Genomic DNA, 24890 nt, shown 5'->3' with positions numbered 1-24890 from the left:
GTAATTATGCATAGGATTGTCCACTTCACATCTTCTCGGATGGAGCAAAGGAGGAGGAGCTGCCACTGTACTGTTCAGGAGTTGTGGCCTTCTTTGTAGAGAAACCATATTTGTCATTTGGTCCAGCAGTTGCTGCTTTCAGGGTAAACACTGCCAGAGCTAGACCAAACAAAAAAAGGCCTTTTTGCAAAAGAAAGCCACAATTTCTAATACTAGACTCAATGGAGGGAGGCCCTTTGTGACAGCTTCTCTTTTCTCCTCTGGGATGCCATGCAAGGAAACCAAAGTAGGTACACATTATGCAGTTTTTAAAAAAATACTTAAGCTATCCACTTTTATTTTGAAGGAAAAGCATCACCCTTGATCCAGATTGCACTCCCGTAGTGGTTTGTTGCACCAAAATCATTCACTCACTCTCTCACATACACACTTCAGCTGCTTTTTCTTTTCAAATTTAAAGTGGACAACCTAAGCATACTTTAAAAAAAAAACCTGTTTAATGTAATGAATAGTTTAGCCCTGTAACTGGCATCCAATGCCTAGGTACGTGATAGCAGTAGTGGTCAGTGGGTGGTGGTGCTTACCTGACCTCTCATCGCGGTACCAAACCCGCCACTACCTTGCCCCTCCCAGTAAGCCACTGTGATGCCGGTAATGGAAGGTCAGGTGAGGGCAGCTGCCCTGCCCCACCAACCACTATTGCATAGGTGTAAGATCTACTGGATTTAGTGGGACTTTCTTTTGGATACTGTGGTGGGAGAAGTGATGAGAGAAATTATTCCATAATCCACTGATTATGTAGCCTGGGGGAGAGCATGTGCCTTGGAATTTGTCAGCTATTGGTCTCTTCTAAGTATTCTTACATGTCACAGTCATTTTTAGCTCCTTCTATCATATTTGAATATTTAATTAGCCAATCCAGCATACACACACAAAACTAGACACAATCAACCAGGAATCCATCCTTTTGTCCAGCTTCCACTCATTACAACAGAAGTTTGTTTGTACCGATCTGCAGGATAGTACCAAAAATGATTAATTATATTCATGTGTTATCTCACATTAGCCCGAAAGGCTCAATTTTCATATCACAAAAGTGGCATTCTTGTCATTGGAAAATGTATTTGAAAATTGTTACGTTTTCAGAAAAGAAGTATTTTCCAACCATTCCTTTTAGTGAGTGTCATTAGTAACTTTTTTGGAAACATTTGGCTGCTTTGCACCTTTGTTGAGTTGATAGATATCTAGAGATATGCCTGTCACAGCATCAGCATAGAACAGACCCTGGTGTCATGGACAGGCAAATGCTGGGCCCACAGCGGACCCACCACGACACCAACATCTCACCTCTTTAAAAAAAATAAATAAATAAATTAGGGCCTGGTACTGAGAAAAGCAGCACTGGTCTAGAGTGCCGCACCTAATGCCATCTTCAATACCCCCAGTGTCTTTGGGTCCTATACCAACTGAAGTACATGTTCAATTTTGCCAGCTTTTTTGACTACTGCCTGAGTCACTCTGATGGTGCATAGTTTAGAACATAACATTAAATCCCAGACAGATTTCAGTGTGGTTTTCCATGCACTATTCAATTTGATGTCTTATGCTAAAATTATCATCTCTCTTTTTTCTAGGAGTATACCATAGATATCATTTTTGCCCAGACTTGGTATGACAGTCGCTTGAAATTTAATAGCACCATGAAAGTACTTATGTTGAATAGCAATATGGTTGGAAAAATCTGGATTCCAGACACTTTCTTCCGAAACTCAAGGAAATCAGATGCCCATTGGATCACAACTCCGAATCGCTTGCTTCGTATTTGGAGTGATGGACGAGTGTTATATACCTTAAGGTAGAGTTATTTTCCAACCAATGGGAGTTTTCTATTCACCATTACTTCCAGTTAATTTTACATATACAACAGCTCTTAACAGACTTGGTTTCCTTACGAAATACTACTACAAAGAAATATACATAGGACTACACTCTAAGTAAATAAACATTGCTTTTTTTTTAAATAATTTTTATTCAAATTTTTCAAAAGACAAACAAAACAAAGTCAAAAAACATAACAATACAACAAAAAAAATAAAATAGTTGACTTCCGATTTGTCGCAGATCAGCTATAAGTATATAATATACATCAAACCTGTCCCTTAATGTATACATACAGGATCACTTTTCTCCATAGGCTGTCTTAGTTAATCGTCAAATCCCAATATCATTTTATTTTGATCTTTCAACAAAAAGTCTAAGAGAGGCTTCCATTCCTTAAGAAATGTATCTGTCGATTTTTCTCTAAGTAGACATGTCAATTTATCCATTTCTACTAAGTCCATTAATTTCAATAGCCATTCTTCCGTTGTTGGTGTTGATTCCATTTTCCACTTTTGTGCATATAATAATCTTGCTGCCGTAATCATATATAATATTATTCTTCCATATTTCTTTTCTATTTGTTTATCCATAAAACCCAATAAAAAAAATTCTGGTTTTGACTGAATATTTATCTTTAGAATTTTTTGCATCATCCTACCTATCTGTGCCCAAAATGATTTTGCCTTTTTACACAGCCACCACATATGATAAAATGATCCTTCTTGTTGTTTACATTTCCAACAAACATTAGAAACATTACTATACATTTTTGACAACTTTTCTGGAGTCATGTACCAACGGTACATCATTTTATAGAAATTTTCTTTAAGATTATAGCATAGTGTAAATCTCAAGCCTTTTTTCCACATATTTTCCCATTGATCCATTTGTATGTTATAACCAAAATTTTTTGCCCACTTTACCATACACTCTTTTACTTGTTCTTCCTCCATATCCATTTTCAGTAAGAGTTTATACATTTTCGCAATTATATTTTCATCATTTGTACACAATCCTATTTCAAAATCAGATTTACTTATTTCAAACCCATACATTTTCTTGTCCATTTTATATCTTTCTAACAATTGTAAATAGGCAAACCATTGAGAACTATATCCTTCCTTTGTCAGTTGTTCTCTCTCTTTCATTATATATTCTCCATGTACATTTTCTAATAGTTCTTGATAAGTTAACCATTTCTCTTTTCCAGCCATTTCTCTTCTGTAAAACGCTTCTTGACTTGAGACACATAATGGTATTTTCGAATAAAACCTTGGTTTATATCTATTCCATATTTTCAACAGAGGACGTCTTATAAAATGATTATTAAAGTCTACATTTACTTTTACTTTGTCATACCATAGATATCCATGCCATCCCCACTTCAAATTATGGCCCTCCAAATCCAATAGTCTTTTATTCCTCAATAAGATCCATTCCTTTATCCAGACTAGACAGCAGGCAGCAAAATAAAGTCTCAGATTTGGTAATCCCAGTCCTCCTCTTTCTTTGGCGTCTTGTAGTAGTTTAAATTTAACTCTTGGTTTTTTTCCTTGCCATACAAATTTAGAGATATCTTTTTGCCATTGTTTAAAAGGTAAATCAGAGGATATTACAGGTATTGTTTGAAACAAAAACATCATTCTCGGTAATACATTCATTTTTATCACAGATATTCTACCCATTAATGACAATTGTAGTTTATCCCATCTTAGCAAATCTTTCTTAATCTCTGTCCATAATTTTTCATAATTATTATGAAACAACTTTGAATTTTTATTTGTCATAATGATATCTAAATATTTCAACTTTTTCTCTATTGTAAAATCTGTCTTGTCCATTAACTCGTTCTGTTCCCTTAAAGTTAAATTTTTCACCAACATCTTTGTTTTTTGATTGTTGATCTTAAATCCTGCTAACGGTCCAAATTCTTTTAATTTGTCCATCAATACATTAATTCCTTCCAAAGGGTTTTCTAGTACAATTATCAAATCATCAGCAAATGCTCTCAATTTATATTCTTCTTTTTTTATTTTTAATCCCGAAATCCTTTTATCTTGCCTTATATCTCTAAGCAGCACTTCTAAGACCAGAATAAATAAAAGGGGAGATAATGGACATCCCTGTCTTGTACCCTTTTGTATTTCACATGACTCCGTTAAATCTCCGTTAACAATTATCTGAGCCTTCTGAGATGTATAAATCGATCTAATCCATTTTATGAAATTGTCTCCAAAATCCATTTGCTCCAAAACCTGAAACATAAATTTCCAATTCAAATTATCAAATGCTTTTTCAGCATCTAAAAAAATCAAAGCTGCTTGTTTATCATTTCGTTGTTCTAAATATTCCAACACATTCAAGACATTCCTGACGTTGTCACGTAATTGTCTTTTAGGTAAAAACCCTGATTGATCTTCCTGGATAAATTGTTGCAATATTATTTTCATTCTTTCTGCCAAGATCATTGTAAAAATTTTATAGTCATTATTCAATAGAGATATTGGCCGATAATTTTTTGTTTTAGTTAAATCTTGCTCCTCTTTAGGTATTAATGTTATGTTAGCATTTTTCCAACTATCCGGTATCTTTCCCTCTTGCAGAATAGAATTCATTGTAGACTGTAAAGGTAGCAAGAGTTCTTCCTCCAAACATTTATAGTACATTGCAGATAACCCATCTGGTCCTGGCACCTTTCCTAATTTAATTTTGTTTATAGCTTCAGATATCTCTCTTGACGTGATAGGGCCATTAATAGCTTGTCTCTGAAAGTCTGTAATTTTAGGCAAATTCTGTTTAGATATATACTCTTCTATTTTTTCAGATGGAATTTCCTGACACTTGTACAATGTTGAATAATATTGATGAAAAATCTTTTTGATTTTTACATTATCTGTCAGCGTCTCATCTCCTTGTATCTTTAAAATAATATTTTTTTGACGTTCTTTTCTTAATTTATATGCTAACCATTTCCCTGGTTTATTTGCAAATTCAAAAGTCCTTTGTTTAGCAAAATTTAGTTTCCTTTCAATTTCTCTAACTGTCAGCATTGATACTTGATTCTGTAACATTTTAATTTGATTTACAATAGAAACTTTAGTTGGATTCTTTTTCAATTCTTCCTCTTTTTGTTTTATTCCTTCCAAAATTAATTGCATTTTCTGTTGTTTCTTTTTTTTAATTCAGAGTTACATTTAATAAAATATCCCCTCATAAATGCCTTACTTGTATCCCAGACAATATTTTCATTTGTTCCTTTATGTAAATTATGTTCAAAAAACTCTTTTAATTTCTTCTTACATTCTTGTACTACTTTGTCATTCTGTAATAAAGATTCATTTAGTCTCCATCTAAATCCAAGATTTTTTTTTTTTAAAGTTAATATCACAGGATTGTGGTCCGAAAAAGTTTTTGGTAATATATCCATTTTAAAAATATCTTTCGCTAGGATTTTAGACATCCAAATCATATCAATCCTCGAGAATGTTTTATATCTTTCTGAAAAATAAGTAAATTCCTTTGCGTTATCATTTATATAACTCCAGGTATCCACCAATTCTAGATTTTCCATCAATTCAAAGCAAATCTTCGGTAATTTACCCTGTGTCTCTTTAATATTTTTTTCAGAAAGTCTATCAATTTTTGGTGAGATTACCCCATTCCAATCACCCATGACGCACCAATGATCATATGAAAACTCTGACAATTTTTCCATAAGTCCTGTGTAAAACCTTGTTTTATCTTCATTGGGGGCATAAATACCCACTATCAAAATGTTTGTACCCTGTAGAGTAATTTCAACCCCCACAAATCTACCACTATCATCCAGTAATACCAATTTAGGAAGCAATTGTGAGTTAATGTAAAGAACAACTCCATTTTTTTTTTTTGGTCCAGCTGAAATAAATTCTTCACCCAAATTTTTACAAATCAAATATTTGGAATCTTTCTTCTTAATATGAGTTTCTTGTAAACAAATTATATCCAATTTTAATTTTTTCAAATAATGAAACACTTTCTTTCTCTTCTGCGCCGTGTTGGCTCCATTTATATTCCAAGTTAGATATTTGTAATCCATCTTTAAGCGTGTATTTTAAAATGTGCCTGATGCTCCTTTTAATCCATCATCTTCCTTCCCCTCCTCTGCATGTTCTTGTTGACTTTGTTTCCCAGGAATTATATCCATATCTTTGAGTTTATCTTCTTCCATGTCTTTTGAAGCTTTTCTCAAGAAGTCCCTTGCTTTTTGAACAGTATTCAATCTATATTTCTGTTGTCTGAATGTAAAAATCACTCCTTCTGGAACATCCCATCTAAATTGAATTTTGCATTGCTTAAGTTTTTCTGTAAAGAAAGCATATTCTTTTCTCTTACGTAAAAGTCTAATAGGAATTTCTTTCATCACCAGTATTTCCTTACCATCAATTTTAAAGGTATTGTTAAAGTGTTGTTGTAATACCATATCTCTGGTCGTCTTCTTTATAAAGTGAACAAGCACATCTCTTGGAATTTTTTTCATTGTTGCATATCTGGAATTAATTCTATAAACTTTGTCTATTTCAAATTTCATCCGATCTTCATTCAAATCCAGAAATTTTACTAAAGCATTAACAATTTTATCTCTGATGTCTTCACCTGTTTCCTCAGGGATTGCACGGAATCTCAAACAATGTTCTTTATTTTTTAATTCAGTCACAGCCATATAGTCTAAGTTTTTTTCTAATTCCAGATTTAATATATCTGTTCTATTCTCCAAGATTTGTACCTTTTCTTTAGTATTTTTTGCATCCTCCTTTATTTGCCCAATTGTCCCTTTAATCTCATCCACTTGTGTTTTAATATAGTCTTTTATATCTATCAATTCAGTTTTCATTTCCTGTTTTATATCACTAATCCCTTCCATTATTTTTTGAAACATATCTGGGGGTATAGCCCCTTCCTGTGGATCAATTGAACCTCTTCGCTCCTGGGCCTTAGCTGCTTTTTTAGTTGTCATTCTCGAAAGAAGCCTTTAATTTCTGATATTAACCACTGTTCCAAAACCTAGAGGCAGTCTATTTCTTTTTTTTTTTCCTCCACCAACAAAAGAGTTAATATTCCAGGCCTGTTATTATAGTCTGGCCAGCACAGCACAGTTCTTATCTACGTCCAGGAATGCAAAACAATTCTGGTTCACAACACCAAGCGATTAGTAACATATACGAACAGCAGATTCGTCCAAAAAGAAATAGTCCAAGGAGAAAAATAGTCCAAAATATATTTCCATCAAATAATAATTACCTCTCATCCGTTTTTAAACTTTAAAACTCCAAATTCAGGCCAGCTTTTTGTCGTAAAAAAAAAATATGTTGTTTACATTTTCTTTCTTCCTTAATTATATTTAAAAGAGAAAAAGTATGACTCACCCAGATTTCTCAGTTGCTGATTCGTAAACAAATCCCTTTTATTGTAGTAATTTAAGCCAAATGATAAGATTTAGACAGAAGTAGGCTCGCTGGTTAAGAACGTTTTTTTTAAGAAGAAAAAAAAACGCTTCGCTTTTTTCCAGTACAGCTTGCTGGAAGTCCTGACTCCATCTTCAGCCGATCGGCATGCCTTCTTATCTCAGGGATTTCCTGATCAATTCCAGCAGCCGACAGCTCAACGAAGTCCTGTGGAAAATCTGATCGGTTCTCCTATACCTTGGAGAACATTTAAGCCAGTCAAAGTTTCCTCTTGGCTGGCTTTTAAACTGAAAAAAGCTTCCTCTGAGGCAGAGATCTCTCAGAGACAGTCACCAGCTGAGCACTCACTTCTGGGAAGTCTCAAGTAAATAAACATTGCTAAGCAAAATAACCTATCTAGAATTCTGAAAGAACTGCAGCAGAAAACCATTTCCATAGCCACCTGCATCCATTCTACAGAAGTTAACATCCCAAGTCCACACATGCTGACCAACTGAGTTCAGTGATGTACTCTCAGGAAAATGAGTACATGATATATTCTTAGGGCTGCTTCACATATCACATTTTCTGATAATGTGGTGTTTATTCTGACACTCATGTGAGAAAAGGTAATGTGTGAAGCAGCCCAAAGACTAAACCATGATTATAATGCACATTTTCTGGGCAGTATGTCTTATTGAATTCAGTAGGACTTACCTTGCACTCTCTCATGTCAATGGCAGAAGCAAGTGTGTGCTCTAATTTGGATATGTCAACAGGAACTTTGCAGCTCTTACTCTTTGGAGCTCCCAGATCATTAATGGTATTGTATCCTATCTTCATTTCACCTCTCATTTTGCAAATTATTTTCTTTAATTCTCTCTCTCTCTCTCTCTCTCTCTCTCTCTCTCTCTCTCTCTCTCTCACACACACACACACACACACACACACACACACACCACTGTCTAATCCAATGCTTTAACTTAACATACATGCACATGTTGTCATTTATCTTAAAATTATAATACCATCCAGATGACCTTTCTTCCTTCTCTGTTGTTGGCACCAGTTACTCTGCCATTTTATTCAACACCATATTTTTTTTAGAAGGGGCTTAATCTTCTCTAGCACCATATAGTTGTTATATAAATAAATCAAAAATAATATCCTTTTATCAAAGTCTGGAGACTCGTGTGCAGAGTCTGCACAGGGAGGGCAGTTCTTCCTTCTGTTTGCTTTCTTTCCTGCCTTCAAGAAGCTCAGAGCAGTGTTATGTCAGGATTCTCTCATTTCTCCTCACAACAGTGGAAGTATTGCCTGAGGAATACAGACTGTCTCAAGGTCACCCAATGAGATTTATAGCCGAGTAGGGGGTTGAATTTAGATCTCCATAGTCCAGCACATTATCCACTACATCATATTCAATTTGGGGATCACAGAGGCCCTCTTCAGGCATTATGATTTAAAGTTAGGTAAACATATGAGGGGGCAGTGGGGAGGACTGCCTCCACTCTCATCCCACCCCTGACACCGTTCCCATCAGCCAACTCATGGAAGGTGACTGCAGTGGGGACCCTTTTATATCTGTGGAAGCTCCCTACGCATCTTAGAACCCTGAAAAATCAGGGTTCTAAAATGTGCAGGGAGCCTCCATAAGCTCTCAGCTTCAAACAGTCACATGCTAAAGGATATCTGATTGGCTATTATGAGAACAGGATGTTGGACTAGATGGGCCATTGGCCTGATCCAGCAGGTTCGTGTGTGTGTGTGTGTGTGTGTGTGTGAGAGAGAGAGAGAGAGAGAGAGAGAGAGAGAGAGAGTACACTCATCCCAACAGCTCCCCTCATGTATTCATCTTATTTAACTCTTAATAATAATGCTACTATTAATTTTAGACTGGCCAGGAGCAGATACATCTAGGCATATGCTCAATCGCTCCCTTTCTTGCACATCCACAGAGGTATGGATGTTTTCCCTTTCTCACAAACATGCCACTCCCCCCTCTCATTTATAAGCAGAACTTGGCTAGGATCTTTGAAGAGGAGGAGGCTGCCACAAATAGGATAAAGGGGCACTGCTCCTTGTGTGTGTGGCTGCTTCTGCCTCCCCAAGAAATCTCAGTGTGAGTTTGACTTAGCTTGGAGAGAGAAGGAAAGGACAAGAACCCGGGGGGAACCTGTGGCCCTTCTGACAGATGTTCAGCCCCAGCCAGTGTGGCTGATGGCCGCAGATGTTGGCACTGTAGACCAACAACATCTGAAAGCCCACAAGTTCCCCACCTTTGGGTTTGAGAGTCTTCAGTGCTGATCTACAAAATAGTGCATGAATGCGGCTTCAGTGTATAAGCTGGTAAACTGAGTTAAAAAAAAAAAAAGCATGTAGCCAGTAGTTTTCACTTGCATATTTGTGCATAGGGGGAAAAGATTGGATTGGATTTGCCCTGACAACAAAGCAAAGTTCAGATGTTAGTGACTGAAGTAACAATAAAAGGATCTGACAATACTTGAGTCTCTTTGGCTCCCCAAGAGTCTCTAGTGTCCTTCCATTCTCTATGATACTCTTTCCATGGAGGGCCAAAGGGAGGAGCGGAGAGCTGGCAATTCTCAACTTGCTTAGTTTGTTATCAGGCTGATAATTTGCTTATTTTGCTTCTCTAAGGTCAGCCAGTTGCGGTATCTATGCTGCTAAACTGGAGGGGGGTCACTCTTAGAGATTAAACTTTGCAAAATATGGATTGGGAGTTTGGGAGAAATAAGGATAGTTGTTGCATGAGCCGCTACCAATAAATACAGTGGTGCAGTTAGGCAGTTTTAGATCCTGAATGTAATGGTCTTAGTGGGGGGGGGGACACCTAGCCTTGGAGACCAGCATTTTATATACAAGTGGAACATCATGACCAGCACCCACAACCAATCCAGATTCAGTAGCATTTTAAATTCTTTGGCCATTGGCCTGTTGCATATTCACACGGTTGGACGTCATGACCTACTGGTGTCATTTTCACACTCACACAGTGACCATGTATGTGCAGAGAGTGCAAGCTCCATGGAGCAATAGAGTGAGCCCTCGGTGAGGAAGAAACCCCTTCTCCATTCAGGGCTTTTATCTAAGCTGCCTAGCTTGCAAGCGCCTTTTGGAGGTTATACCCTGCAGTCAGGTAAATGAACACATCCGCTTCCTGGTAAAAGGTGGGCAGTGGTGACAGTGGCTCTGTGACAGGAGACAATCCCATAACCAGCTGCTGGTCCCAATCCCAGCTGCTTGGTTACCAATAGCAGGAGACACCCTGTAACTTCTCTGCTGTATGATGGCTTCCTTTTTTACTATGAAGCACAGAAATGCTGCAATCTGATCATGATGAAAAAGAGCCACCCAGCAAAGTTATTCAGAGGCATACCATTGCCTCTATAACTTGAACTAACATTTTATCTATCATGACTAATATTTATTGGTAGACCTAACCTCCTCCAGGAGTGCATCTCTACCCATTTGTAAGCTGTGAAAGTCTTCAAGTTAATTATGCACTGTGCATTCAGTCACAATGTAGTAAAGTAGTCCTGCCGCATGGGAAAACCGCTTCTGGAACTGAGGGAACAATCAAATCCAGTGTGTGACATCTCTTGAGAGGTGGGGAAGTGCTGCCACTGAAGGGAAACAATGGTGATGTCTTAATTAAAGTAACAAGTTGCTTCCTTGTACCGTGAAACGTTATTCTTTCCTAACACTTTTCTCCCCCTTCTAACCAGGTTGACAATTAATGCTGAATGTTATCTTCAGCTTCATAATTTTCCCATGGATGAGCATTCCTGTCCACTGGAGTTTTCAAGCTGTAGGTGGTAAAACATTTCATAATTTCCCTCATTTTAAATGGAAACACCATTGATTAACAGGCTGTTTAGAAGGGTTCCATTGTGTATTATTTTAGGTTGGAAGAGGCATGACCATTTTGTTTTCTCGTACCACTTCTTTCCAGTTTAGGTGAAGCAATTTACATATGAGCAGATGACATTGTGTCTCACTCCATCTTCAAGGACTGAAACCTATTATACAGAGTCCCTACAAATAAAAAGATCCAAGGCTTTTGTATACACATAGACCATAATCCATGCTAAGGATGTTTGTTAGGGACAACGTCTAAAGTGGAAGAAACAGAAAAAAGTATTATGCATGGATCCAGGATTTTCAGGAGATGCCAGGGATTGAACCTGCAACCTTTTGTATGCAAAGCACATGCTCTACCACTGAGCTACAGCCCTTCCTCCTTCATAGCTGTTCCTACTACAAATTTCTAGCTTCAGTGGCTTTTAAAATTACACCCAGTGTTAAAAATTGTAATAAGCTTATAAAATTAATTTGCTCACGACATAACACTGTCATAGGCAGAATAAAAAACACCAAGTACATCTAAACAATTTATTTCTAGATGTTAAACTTAATAGGGGATGAAATGTAATATCTGTGTACGTCTTTAAAATGTGATTTATTGCTAATTTTTTAAATTTAGTCCTTTAAATGGAAAATGCTTTCAGAATCTGTTCCTTCCAAGGACTTGTTCTGGGGTAGAATTTTATCAATGCACAAGTGCATGCTGATCAACCGCTGCCACAGAAATTTGATGTGTTTGTTGTATATATGGTTGCATCAAGATACTTATTATTTGGTGGTTTACTAGTACACAGGAGTGCATGGGCACATTAGTAAAATGCTGCAGAGAAATCATGCTGATGAAATTACAGACAGTCCCATCAAAATGGCTTTTGGCAGTGTTTGATCAATGCTGGGCAGTATTTTAAGGGAGGGGTGTAAAAGAACTGAAAGACTGTGGCAAACTCTTCACACTCCAGTCCCAGAATTATTATTGTTATTTTTAAAATTCTCATACTTAAATCAGAATGCAGGAGAGTGGAATGAAGAGAGCGGCTGCAATGAAGAGAGCGGAAACAAGAGGAATGATAAAAGACCAGAATGGGAGACTTCCTTTCTTCCTAATATTTGCTGATTCACAAACTACATTTTTAGGCAGAGTAGTGGAGGGCCAATCTCCAATCCATTTGTTCCTGGTCCACATGCCTAACAGGATCAACATGATGGGGGATAGTGGCTACAATTGTGTCCAACTCATTATCTTAGCCCAAAATCATTACTGTGCTCAAAAAAAAAAAATTGTGCATGGGCAGTTGAAAATTTACAGCATTCATGATCAGTCTGCAAAGATAGTGAACATGCAACCTATAGGGAATTCAGGTGCCAAGTACAATTTTCATAAAATTCTCACCCATTCCTACAGCAGCATGGTCCCCAACTACTGGAAATCATATGCAGCAGCCCCTTTGGCTTCTGAAATATCAGCAGGCATTGCTTGTACCACTTCCAAGTATATCTTCATAGCGCTGAGGATGGAATCATGGTATGTACATGGCCCTCAAATCTACTGCAAGAGGAAGTTATCTTCTTAATTAAGGGCTGCCATATCACTTCCATCACTTTTAGCAATAACTTTGGGAAGCATCCTTATTTATCTCCACTTCACATTCAAACAAGGCCATTTCTTCATCAATGAATTGGATAATTCTCTAAAAGTATCTTTGTAGTTATATATGGAATGCCAAAGCATTGTGCATCAGTATTACTTCAGTCTTCATTGTTACAGAGCACTTGATTTTTGGTACAGATTTTGTGCTGCTATCTTCTAGATGGATACCCAAGGAATGAAATTGTATACAAATGGAAAAAATCCTCTGTTGAAGTGGCAGATCCCAAATACTGGAGACTGTATCAATTTGCATTTGTAGGTTTACGAAATACAACAGATATCTCTCACACACAGTCCGGTAAGAAAATGCCTACATTTATTTAAACTATATGATATACTTCTGGACTGATACCGTGAAGTGTTCTTTGTCACAGGCTCCCTCCTTGCAATATCCTCAGAGTAATGCTTCAGTTCATTCTTACAGCAGAGTGTGGAAGTGAATCCCCCTTTGTCTTTTCTTTAGACAAGGTAGGCTCTGCTCATCATGGGGGGGAGGGGAGATATGAAGGAGGACCTTCCCTCCTGCCCTTGGATCCCCAGAGTCCAATTCAACCATTGCAGAGTATCTGTCCCTTAGCGCTGTCTCTGGAGTCTTCTAGCTGTATGTTGCCAGCATTCCTCCACCTCCTCCATGGTTCTCTTTGATGCTTATGAGGCAGTAGCAAGAACCTGAAAGTGGCCCATCTGTGTTTATTTGTGGTTGGTTTGACAGGGAGGAAGAATCCAAGTCATCCTTTTACAGTGTTTCATATTTTACAAGAGAAATGCAATTATTGTTGGTTTCTTTGTTAAAAACCAAACAGTTGAACATTTAGTACTTTATTTTTAATAACTTGCAGTTTTATTGAATTTTTCATGACAGATAATATGGAAAACAATAAACAGAACATCCTCCTTCCTACAAATAATACAGAACGTGCTATAATTACAATTTCCCTCCCCATTCCACCTGCCCACTTTGACCTTCTGAGGCAATTAGAGCAAACATAGGGGTTGTATTCCACTAAGACATACTCAGAGTAGACCCATTGAAATTAATGAACCTGTTGGTTATCTCCATTAACTTCAATAGGTCTATTCTGAGTATGACTAATGTTGAATACCGCTCATAGTTCTGGATTTATTTGGCTTCTCCCAGTTCACAGGCTCAGTTTCCAAATATCTATTGGCCACTGATCGTCCATAAAACAATGAAGTTATTTGATCAGGGAACACTTCCCCAGCAGCAAACTTTCAATGCATAATAATATGTTATTTTGGTGGGCGAGGCAAAAAGAAAAACATAACAAGGGACCATATGCATGGTATAATAGACTGGATTTCTTTTCTTTTTCTTGCAGGAGATTATGTTGTCATGACTATCTTCTTTGTTCTGAGCAGACGTATGGGATATTTTACCATTCAGACCTACATTCCTTGCATATTGACCGTTGTTTTGTCCTGGGTTTCATTCTGGATTAATAAAGATGCAGTGCCTGCAAGGACATCATTAGGTAGTCGCATTCTTCCAAACCACATCTACTTGTATGCTCCTGTATGAGTTGGCATACCCTCACAAAAAAATAAAAATAAATTGAAAAATCTCTCAGTGGCCTGGAAAATTTTGGACTCTGCATACCTCTTCTCCATGCAGCATGAAAATGGCAGCAGTATGGGAGATATCAGTGGGAATATGGATCCACCTTCTGGAGGTCTTCAACAAGACATACAGGGCTTGTTGAGGCAGCCTGAAAGATTTCATACTGGTTGACAGACACAGAGCCAGGCTTTTACTGTCTTTGCTTACATTTGGTTAAATGTGTTGGTGCCAGTGGGTGCCACCATATTTTCCTCCTCCAACAAAGCCTCTGGAACAACACTACATCATGATGGTAGTATCATTCCAAGTTAGGTGTTGTGCAGCAGCATGCGATCCACTGGCTTACTGACAGCAGGACCACGGCAGCCACAAACTACATTTAACCAAAAAAGAAAAAAATTGGCTACTTTCTCAGGAAGCCCCTCTAACACCCCCACACACAAATGTTCACACAATTTCTTTCCTCTCTTTCACCCCACCACCCATTTTTGAAGAAAAAGTTACAAATCTGAACTTTTGGCTCAGCTATAGTTTAATAAAACTAAAACAGCTAGGTTGGTGGGGACTAGAGAGAGGGCATTTTCAGTGGCGGCCCCCACTCTCTGGAACTCCCTCCTGTACGATCTTCGGCATGCCCCTTCCCTGAATGTATTCCACAAAGCCTTGAAGACCTGGCTTTTCAGACAGGCCTTTGGGACTTCCGGGGAGGGTTACTTTTCAGGACTAACTGCCTATTACTCTGAACTGTTATCATTCCTATTTATAGTTTCCTTGTTATATTGTATTTTATGTTTATTTTATTGTGCTGCATTTACTGCAACTGATTTGTACGTCGCCTAGAGTGGCCATTGGCCAGATAGGCGACACATAAATTAAATTATTATTATTATTATTATTAATCACACAAAGGCTTCCCCATACAAGTGAGCATCCGCGTGGCCTCATTTTAAAACAGAAACCACACTGATCATATAAATAAGGTAAATGATGGATCCGGTGGTGAGGATGTACCAAATTCTGTCTTTTATCTACTGCTTTCCTCCCATTTGCGCTTCCTGCTGGATTAAGGGGTGTATTCAAGGTAGTGCTAAGCAGATCATTCCATCAGTGTATGGATTTTTACTTGTGCAACTGAAAATCTCCCTCCCATGAGCCCCCTAAATCTGTTCTGGGGTTTTCTCCAACCCTCCAGAGCAGATTTGGGGATGGTGCAGGGTGTGCACAGATGGGGGGGAGAGGGGAGAAATCCCATTGTGCTCCCCCTTGTGCTAGTTCAACTTTTTAGGTGAATTCTGCTCTAATTCATTGCACATAATAGTGATTTTAATAGATTGAAAAGGTTGCTGTATTGTTTTTTCTTTTAGTTATATATATGTACACAATATTTTTCTTCTTTGTTATTGTATTTTTTTTAAAAATTACTGGCAAATAAATAAAATTAAACCTTTTTTAAAAAAGTTGCTATATCCAGATAACAATTCATGTGAACAAGGCCATCAGTCTTTTATGCTGTTTGACAAACCAGCTGAGGGGGAAAGATATTCCTCTTAAAAATAAACATGCTAACCCCTTTGCTGTGATAAGTGTCTGTATTTAGTCCTATCTATATATTGCTTTTCAGCCACAAGCCCTCTAAGCGCTTTATAGTAAAAGCTCACATCTTTTAAAAAAAATCTGTAAAAGAAAGTACAAAACAACAAATGCAAAGAGTGACCCAAAACCTAAGCAGCAACTTTTTCATGAACAAAACAATCAGAAGATTTAGTGGGACAAGCATGTGTTAAGAGATATATGTGACCGTAAAACATACATCATTGCACATAATTTTTAAAGCTTTTTTTTTTTTTAAAGTTTTTAAAGTTGTTTTGTTTTAATATATTTTAAGGTCTGTTTTTATGATGTTATGTGTTTTTAGCGCTTTTTTTTTTGCCACCCTGGGCTCCTGCTGGGAGGAAGGGCGGGAAATAAATAAATAAACAAACAAATAAATAAAATACAGTACTGATTGATCATTCTGAAAAGTATTGAGAGTTTAAATTTGTGTGTGTGCGTAAACCTATGCCTGCAGTGAATAGGCTTTAATTTGCTTGCTTGCTTGCTTGCTTCTGTTTCTATCATGTTTTTCAGCCAGCAGGTTCCCAAAGTAACTGGCAAAAATAATCCAATTAAAATACCATAAATGCATAATTAAAACCATAATCAGATCCACGTTTCCAAGACTTTGCATCATTATAGAGCCAAATTGTTATAGTCATTGGTATCTAGTTCATGTTTAAGTGTTTCGCTTGTACATTTAGGAATGATCCATAGTTTAATCATCTCTAGAATTTTTAGATAATCCTGCACATAGCTACTTAGAAGTCCATTGTGTGCTTAAGAACATAACAAATGCCTTGCTGGGTTCTGGCAATGACCAGCCAGATGCCTATGGGAAGCCCACAGAGGTGGAGTCATCCAGGGTCTCAGGAGGTCTTAAACTCCTTATGTTTTTGGGAGCAGGGTCTCTAATGTCCTATGAGCTAATCAGCATGAAAAAGGAGTGTGTTAGCCACTCAGAAAAGTCTTCTACCTTGATTCCCATTTCCTCCTGATTGGAGCCAATCAGAGTGAAAGGAGTTCCTATCAGTTCCTACTTCAAAAAGCCAAGTTGCAGAGAGTGAGAATTCTGTAATTGCAGAAGAAAAGACAGTGAAGCCTGATTATAGCATCCCATCTACATCATCTGGTAAAAGCAGGAGATAAACTTGTAAGACACTGCATTCAGTAATTCAAGCAATATCTCTGACAATGAGAAAGGACAGTCAAATGGTGATAGTGATAGAGAAGCAGAAAGCAGTATTCAAGCCTGGCCAGATTATTCTATAAGAAAGTTGTATAATCTTAGAAGGTGCGTAGCTGTTAGTGGGTATGGCTGTGACTTTTATGAAAGGACCCTGCACTTCTGAATTTGCCACTACATGCCTGGGAGCCTGCAAGCAGGACCTGAGTGGAACAGAACTCTCCTCACTCGTGCTGCCCTGCAATGGTATTCAGAGGCATCCTGTCTCCAACAGTGGAGGCAGAACACAGCCATTATGATGACTACTAACTATTGATAGTCTTATCCTCTCAATGGGGTTTATTCCCAGGTGAGCGGGTAGAGAATTACAATCTAAATATTGTTGCAAGTTCTTCTGGTAAAACCATTTCTCTCTGTGTGTGTTTTCTTCAAACAGGGATCACCACTGTGTTGACCATGACCACGCTGAGTACAATTGCGAGGAAGTCTCTTCCCAAGGTTTCCTACGTAACAGCAATGGACCTTTTTGTCTCTGTATGTTTTATTTTTGTGTTTGCTGCCTTGATGGAGTATGGCACCTTGCATTATTTCACCAGCAACAAAAAAGGAGCCAGAGAGAAAGACAAGAAATCAAAACACAAGTCATCAGTAAGTGTAAATATCTGAAGAATTCTAAAGTTTTATTCCCCTGGCCAAAAGATTGATTTTGAAGGACATGTCTCAGGAGTAAGGTGGAAGAGATGGAATTTTAGCAACCAGCACTGTTCTGTGGTTTCACTTTTACATATAGGATGTTTAGAAATGCTTAACTAATGGTGTCATAGATAAAATTGCCTAAACCTTGAGTGGAGCTCCTTTGGCTGTATAATGCTAAAAGGTATCAAGGCCAGAGTGTTTGTACAAACAAACAAACTTTGCAGCATTAGTCCCCATAGCAGTGACAGCACCATCTACTGGATATATATTTTGTTTCTTACATTAGGAAAACACCTCCATCTGTTCGTGAAATTCTGTTTGCAGCAGCAACAACCCAAAAATATTTACAAATCTACAGTTTGCTTAATGCCACTACCTAGTAGTGGGGGAGGCTGCTATAGAATGGGTCTGTCTCTCTTTATGACTTTAAAGTAAATGCCCAAAGAAGAGGTGTTCTGCAGTGAATTCTTTGTTTGACAAAGAACAGCACTCACCTCTCTATTTCTGGCTCCAAGTTGATTATTAGCCCATTGGATGGTCATAAAGGACTGTGCTTTTAGGCCATCCCTATTCATGTTTGCCCATTTCCCACCCTGGAAAAACTGCTGGGGGAGGAACTCAGGGCAAGTACAGCACAGCAATACTGATATTCACTGTGGTGTCAATGCGCGGGCTGGTTTGGCCCTTGCACTGGTGCAAGTGGATGAGTTGTTCTTTCAGGCTTTGGCCAGACCTGCCTGATTTATATTGTGAGCTACCATAGGGTTGCTCATAAAGGGTTTGCCAACTTTTGATATATTAAAAGCAAATCTGGTTCCTGAATGAGACTAGGTAGAGCCCTTTGCATAGGGGGTACAAACTAGAGCACATGGTGTAGCCAGCAGTTTTGGCCAGTCTAAGATCAGAACCAAGTGGCAATTTTGGAGAATGTCTTCTATTCCTTGCTAAGAAGGTAGTGACAGATTATTGTCAGTATTTGGCCCATGAACATGATGCTGGGTACCTTTTGGGTGGAAGGGTGGGATATAAAATAAAGAAATAAATATCCTGCCCTCCCTCCTGTCGCAGTTTTCTCTGTTGTATTGTTCCCTCCCATGCTTGGAGGGGCCATCCATTTAGTTGCCCTGGGCCCATTTGGGAGGAAGCGTGTGATAGAAAATTAACAAATAAATAGTCAACCATCTTTCCATCAAGCTGCTTGTCTTTCCTTCAAGTCTACAGTCAGTGTCCACTTAAATAACAAAAACATTTCCTGAATTAGCAAAGGTTACCTGATTTGCTCCTATACTGACATGTTAGGGAAAAGGCACTCGTTCAGGCGTGCTGGTCCCAAGTTGTTTAGGGCCTTGTATGCCAAAACCTCAACTTTCTCCAAAAGCTTATTGGCAGCCATTGTATCTCATTTAGGAGTGGTGTAATCTGTACACAACTGGAGACCCCATAGAATAGCCTAACTGCTGTATTTGTGTTACAGTGGGGAATGCTCTTGTTTAGCTGTGCCCTGTTCAAGGATACTCCATCCCTTGCCACCTCCCCTTTGTGTTTTTTGCTTCCACCAACTCCCTCCCAAAGATCAGTCAGCCAGCATTCTGTGGCCACTGAGCTTGCTCGGTCTTCACTACACTGTTTTTTGGGGGCCCCTCTGGTATTTTCCCCGTAAATATTTAATTCTGAAAACCTTTGGGTTCCCCCAGCTTGCTGATACCTCCCTCTTGTGAGCCAATGATGCTGTTTTGGCTGTATAAGTATCCGCACATGGAAAGAAATGAGATTATTGCTATTAGTATAGAGTATATGATAATTCAACTGAAACGATAACATGCATACAATGAAACAATAGCAGCAATACAATTTTCTTGAATGTTTAATTGTTTAAGGCCTACAGAAATTGTACAGGTGCAGTTAAAGGATATGGTCATATCTTTGATGCCGCATCTTTTCTGCAATACTTACTATTTGATTAAGGGAATCTTTCTACTGACAAGATACAACTTGTCCTGTCCTATGTTACCAAGAATGCTGAAAAAGTAGCTTGCACTAAAACACCTATTTAACATTTGATCATATAATTTCAGCACCTTTTACTGAAACTTTGAGTAGCTTCATTGGTTGCTGGCTGTTGGATCATTTTAGTTCGATTCCTGGGATGCTATCAAGCTCTGAAGAAGACCTTCATTCTGAGACAAAGCACAATCTTTGGATAGTTAGCATTTCATGTATTGGCCAAAGTAGGCCTTTGGGTCTAATCACATTGCAACTCAAGGGATCAGGCTCCATATAAGTGGAACTCTAAACCTTACCTTTATATTACCATACAATCCCATGTATATCACCCTGAGTTCCATGATGGAAGAATGGTGGGATGTTAATGTACTTAATAGTATGAAGAATGGTGGGATGTTAATGTACTTAAGTAAATTCATTTATGACAGCCTCCTATCATTCTAGTATTTGGTGTTTCATCATGTGTATTTGATAGGGAGTGTAAGCACATGCCTGTCTAGCCCCAAAGTACTAATCCTAGGCCTGTTCAGACCTAATAAAACTGGGCTGAATCTTGTGTCTTAAAACATTTTGTGTGAGCAAGGCCCTTGATCATCTCCCATCTTTGATCTTTGCACCCCACTTCATTCTCTACTAAATATTTTAGGCATGCATAAAGTTCCTTCTTGAACACTTGGAATTATGAACTATAGTGCTATTGATCATTACAGAAACAACACACATTAGGCTCCTTTTGGGAGGAAGGGCAGGATAGAAATTTAAATAAGGAAGACAAACAAACATGCTTCTCTTTTGCAGGCTGGGTAGACAGCACAACTGAAACTGAAAAGAAGAGCAAAGGAAAGTCCAAGGGGTGGAGTCCAGCTGTAGCCCATAATACAAAGTTCTTATATTTAACTCTTCAAGTGGCATGTTACTATTCAGTCTCTTTTTTTTCCAGAATCACTTAAGTAATTATAGGATGATTGTGATCATGAAAAATCCACCCTCATTCAGGGAAAGTCTTGAGCAAACAGATTTTGGGGGGCTGTTCCAGATGAGGCTATTGTTGTACACTTTCCCTGCCTTATTCACTGAATTTTTCAGAGGGTCCTATTATTAAATTGCTCCTGTTCTTAAAACAAGTGATCATTGACTGCCTTAGAATCATCCATTGACCCTTGCTCCATTAGTGGTAGTGTCTTCATTGAAGAGTGGGAGGGTGGGAACGTGGGAGCAGAGATGCAGGAGAATGGCAAATGGTAATGGAGAGTGGGGTTGGAACAGTGGCAGCTGGTGGCTACATGTCAGTGGGGGCAGTGGAACCCACCCCAGGTTTTAGTCCAAACTTCCAAGGAGCTGTCCAAGGTGCTGAACCTATTATGGGAGCAGGCCTCAGCACCTTGGACAGCTCCTTGAAAGTTTGGACTAAAACCTAGAACAGATTCCACCGCCCCAATGACATGGAACCACCAGCTGCCACTGGATTGGGGAAAGGACTGGAACTGTTCATCTCCCCAATTCTTCTCCCTCCATAACACTTTACAGATTTTTAACTAGTTCCTTAAGGCAAAACCTTAGACTATTATCATTGTCTTTAGAATCCTCCTGTACTTCCTGTCCGTCCTGGATCAACGTTAATTCCAATTAACAATATCCGCCACCTTCAAGAACATGATGACAATTATGGATATGAGTGCCTTGAAGGTAAAGATTGCACCAGCTTCTTCTGTTGCTTTGATGACTGCCGCACGGGATCATGGAGAGAAGGACGAATACACATCCGTGTGGCCAAAATTGACTCCTACTCTCGGATCTTCTTTCCCACGGCCTTTGCCCTGTTCAACCTTGTCTACTGGATTGGTTATCTTTACCTATAAATCCCAGATATGTGACAGTCTTGAAAAAGCGATACCTGACACTCTTAAATACATCAAAGTAAATAAGATTAAAAGGTTAAAGGCCGTCATATATTTTTCTTTTGTTTTTATGTTTGACATTTCAAGATGCAAAAATATTCAAAATGTTTACTATAACTTTTATATATTTTGACCATTTACAAAGCTAAAAACAATTCACATTTGAAAAAAAGATGTTTATATGTTTTCCCTCATTTTTAAACTATTTTTTATAAAGATCAGTGGTTTAAAAGATAGACCAGGAAGTTCTTTCTAATTTGTTAAAGAAGACAATAATTGTTAAAAGTGGATAATTTTGTTGCTGCTCTTACACCAAAGCTGACAAAGCCTTAAGATACTAGAAACTGAGACTACTCTAGGTTTAAACCTATTTAAATCCATTGACAAATCACTTTAAGGTGATGAAGTCAGTTTAAACAAGTTCATCTGGCTCAGACCAGTTTTTAGATAGGCCTGAAAGAAGTCACTGAAGACCAAACTGCATATGAGTCAGTGGGGGTGATCCATGATCGAATTACATGAGGTAGTTTTATTTAACGTTTATATTTTTTTAACTTTTTGAAACTCCCTGCTTATTGACATCAAGCAGGGCCCTTCAATGTATTCCTTTTTGACACCTACTTAAACCTTTTTGTTCAGGCAAGCCTTTTCAGATACAGAGATTTTGATCTGTTCTATTTTTTTTAGCTTTTAGCTGCTTTAAATTGCTTTAAATATGTTTCTAGTTACTTGTTTTCAACTGTTTTATTAATAATTTTAATGTTTTTTGTAAACCACTTAGAGGTCTTTACATTCAAGCAGTTTATCTTTACATTCAAGCAGCAGGATACCTGAAAGACCATCTTATCCCTTATATACCCAGTCGATCACTGCGCTCTGCAGGTGAGGGCCTCCTGCAGATACCATCTTATCAGGAGGTCCATTCCGTACAACATAGGAAATGGACCTTTAGTGTGGTGGCACCTACCCTGTGGAATTCCCTCCCCTTAAATATTAGACAGGCGCCATCTCTGTTATCTTTTTGGCGCCTATTGAAGACCTTCCTCTTTCAACAAGCATTTTAAGTTGAGACCTTATCCTGGTCTGCGACTGTGTCGGAATTGCTTTTTAATATATTTTTAAACCTTTTTTTAAACAATATGTTTGTAACCTTTTTTTAAAGATGTCTTGAAAGCTTTTAAAAAAATGTTTTAAAAGATGTTTTATTTTAATGTATTTTAAAGTCTGTTTTTATGATGTTTTAAAGTGTTTTTAGTACTTTTGTTTGCCGCCCTGGGCTCCTGCTGGGAGGAAAGGTGAGATATAAATCAAATAATAAATAAATAATAAATATATAAAATGTATAAAAGAAAATACAGAACAATTTAAAAGCAGCCATAGGAGCTGATGTTATTGGGATTGGGGTTGTGGCACTTGGTGGTAAGGGGGGATAACTTTCCGCAATGGACATCCGCTCTCCAAGACTGTTATTAGATGCAGGGACGGGATGAGAGAGAAGGATCTGTACTGAACATGTCTTTTTGCTTCATCAGGGATATTTGGAGCTTTGTGGTTTGTGAAGGGGTTCCATTTGGTAAATGGGTGGGAGGTTTAAAGAAAAAAAGACATCAGGAAATTCAGTCATGGATCTCCCACATGTAGTTTGGCCTTGACTTGAAATTGCTAATTGAGCAACCCTCTCATATTTTTTTGAGTTATCCGGTCTTGCCTAATATTGTTTCACGTGGAAATATGTGACACCCTCATTTGAGTGATGAGAGCAGCATGCAACCAGCATGTTCTATAAAGTGATGATAATTCTGAGCACTCCCTGTCTTATATGTCACATTTGTTAAGTGTTTTCCATTTTTGTTTAAAAAAAAGAAAGCTGTTTTCCTGTCACCACCATTGAGAGATCCCCAGCCACCCCTGTCAGAATGCAACATCCCAGAGAAGATCCCCCTGTTCGGACCTGCACTTTAAGTGTTATGGTTGCCACCTCTGTTTAGTCATTTCACATGAGAACGAAGAAAGGGGAAGCAGCAGAACAAGAATAATGTCTCAAAAGGTGCCCTTAAAAAAGTTTTATTTAAGGTCTGATGAATCTTATACATACACATCTTGTGTGAGTTCATTGACCTTTAGGGGCAACTGAGCTGTTCAATCAAGACTACTCAAGCCGTTCTGTATGCTATCTGCTACCTGCTACATCATCAGGGACAGTAATTGAGGAGATCACATGGGGTGAGCCATAGAAAAGTTACTTCCCATTAGTATGGTCCCTCCCAGAGGGCTGGGTAGCATTAGTGTGATACCTTATGCCGTTGTTAACTCCTCCGAGTTCCAGTCATGACATGGAAAGGAAACATGCAGAAGTGGTAAATACATTAGGAAATGTAAGAACCATGACATTTGTATAGACCAGATATATGATGTATTCCCAGGTCACATTCGGATCTTACATTTAAAGCACTATTATACTACTGTAACAATCATGGGTTCCCCCAAAGCATCCTGGGAACTGTGGTTTGTTAAGGGTGCTATAAGTTGTCAGGAGACCCCTATTCCGCTCACAGAGCTACAATCCTCAGAGCAGTTTAACAATCAATCCCTCTTCCCAGGCAACTCTGAGAATTATAGCTCTGTGAGCGGGATAGGGGTCTCCTAACAACTCTCAGCATGTTGAGCAAACTACAGTTCCCAGGATTCTTGGGGGGAAGCCAAGATGGTTAAAGTGGTATGATACTGCTTTAAATGTAAAGTGCAGATGTGGTCCCATTCCTATGAAGAATGTCATATAATAGTGGAATACTGTTGGACGCCACTAGAAAACCCCTCATAAAAATGTATAGTTGAAGATCCTTTTAAATTCTATGGTAGAGCAGAATAGAGATCACTTTCAAGTCATGGCTATGAGACTGAGCTATAATCCAGAAACTCCCCTATTTCAAATTTACTGCACTGTAGCTATTTAACAGGACAATCCTGTACAAGTTTACTCAGAAGTAGGCTCCATTAAGTTCAATGGGGGTTACTCCCAGGTAAGTGGCTATAATATGATTGCAACCTAAATGGTCTGAAACAAGTCACTATCTCTCAGAATCACTGAGATAATGTC

At 38.2% G+C, this 24890-nt stretch overlaps 1 protein-coding gene across 4 annotated transcripts in view; it reads left to right on the top strand.

The window, feature by feature from the left end:
- Positions 1 to 24263, top strand: part of GABRG1 (gamma-aminobutyric acid type A receptor subunit gamma1) — a 108711-nt gene extending 84448 nt beyond the window's left edge. For all 4 annotated transcript variants that reach the window (XM_061583980.1, XM_061583982.1, XM_061583981.1 and 1 more), the window contains exons 4-9: positions 1635 to 1855; positions 11051 to 11133; positions 12998 to 13135; positions 14178 to 14330; positions 17632 to 17843; positions 21476 to 24263. In XM_061583980.1, the coding sequence (XP_061439964.1) occupies positions 1635 to 1855; positions 11051 to 11133; positions 12998 to 13135; positions 14178 to 14330; positions 17632 to 17843; positions 21476 to 21754 (1086 nt within the window). In that variant the 3' untranslated portion in view covers positions 21755 to 24263. The remainder of the gene's footprint in view (positions 1 to 1634; positions 1856 to 11050; positions 11134 to 12997; positions 13136 to 14177; positions 14331 to 17631; positions 17844 to 21475) is intronic.
- The last annotated feature ends 627 nt before the right edge of the window (positions 24264 to 24890 follow it).

Source organism: Rhineura floridana, chromosome 9 (genome assembly GCF_030035675.1).
Source record: "Rhineura floridana isolate rRhiFlo1 chromosome 9, rRhiFlo1.hap2, whole genome shotgun sequence".
Taxonomy (NCBI): Eukaryota; Metazoa; Chordata; class Lepidosauria; order Squamata; family Rhineuridae; genus Rhineura; species Rhineura floridana.
Note: the sequence above shows the minus strand (reverse complement) of the source record. Positions and strands in the feature narration are given on the sequence as shown.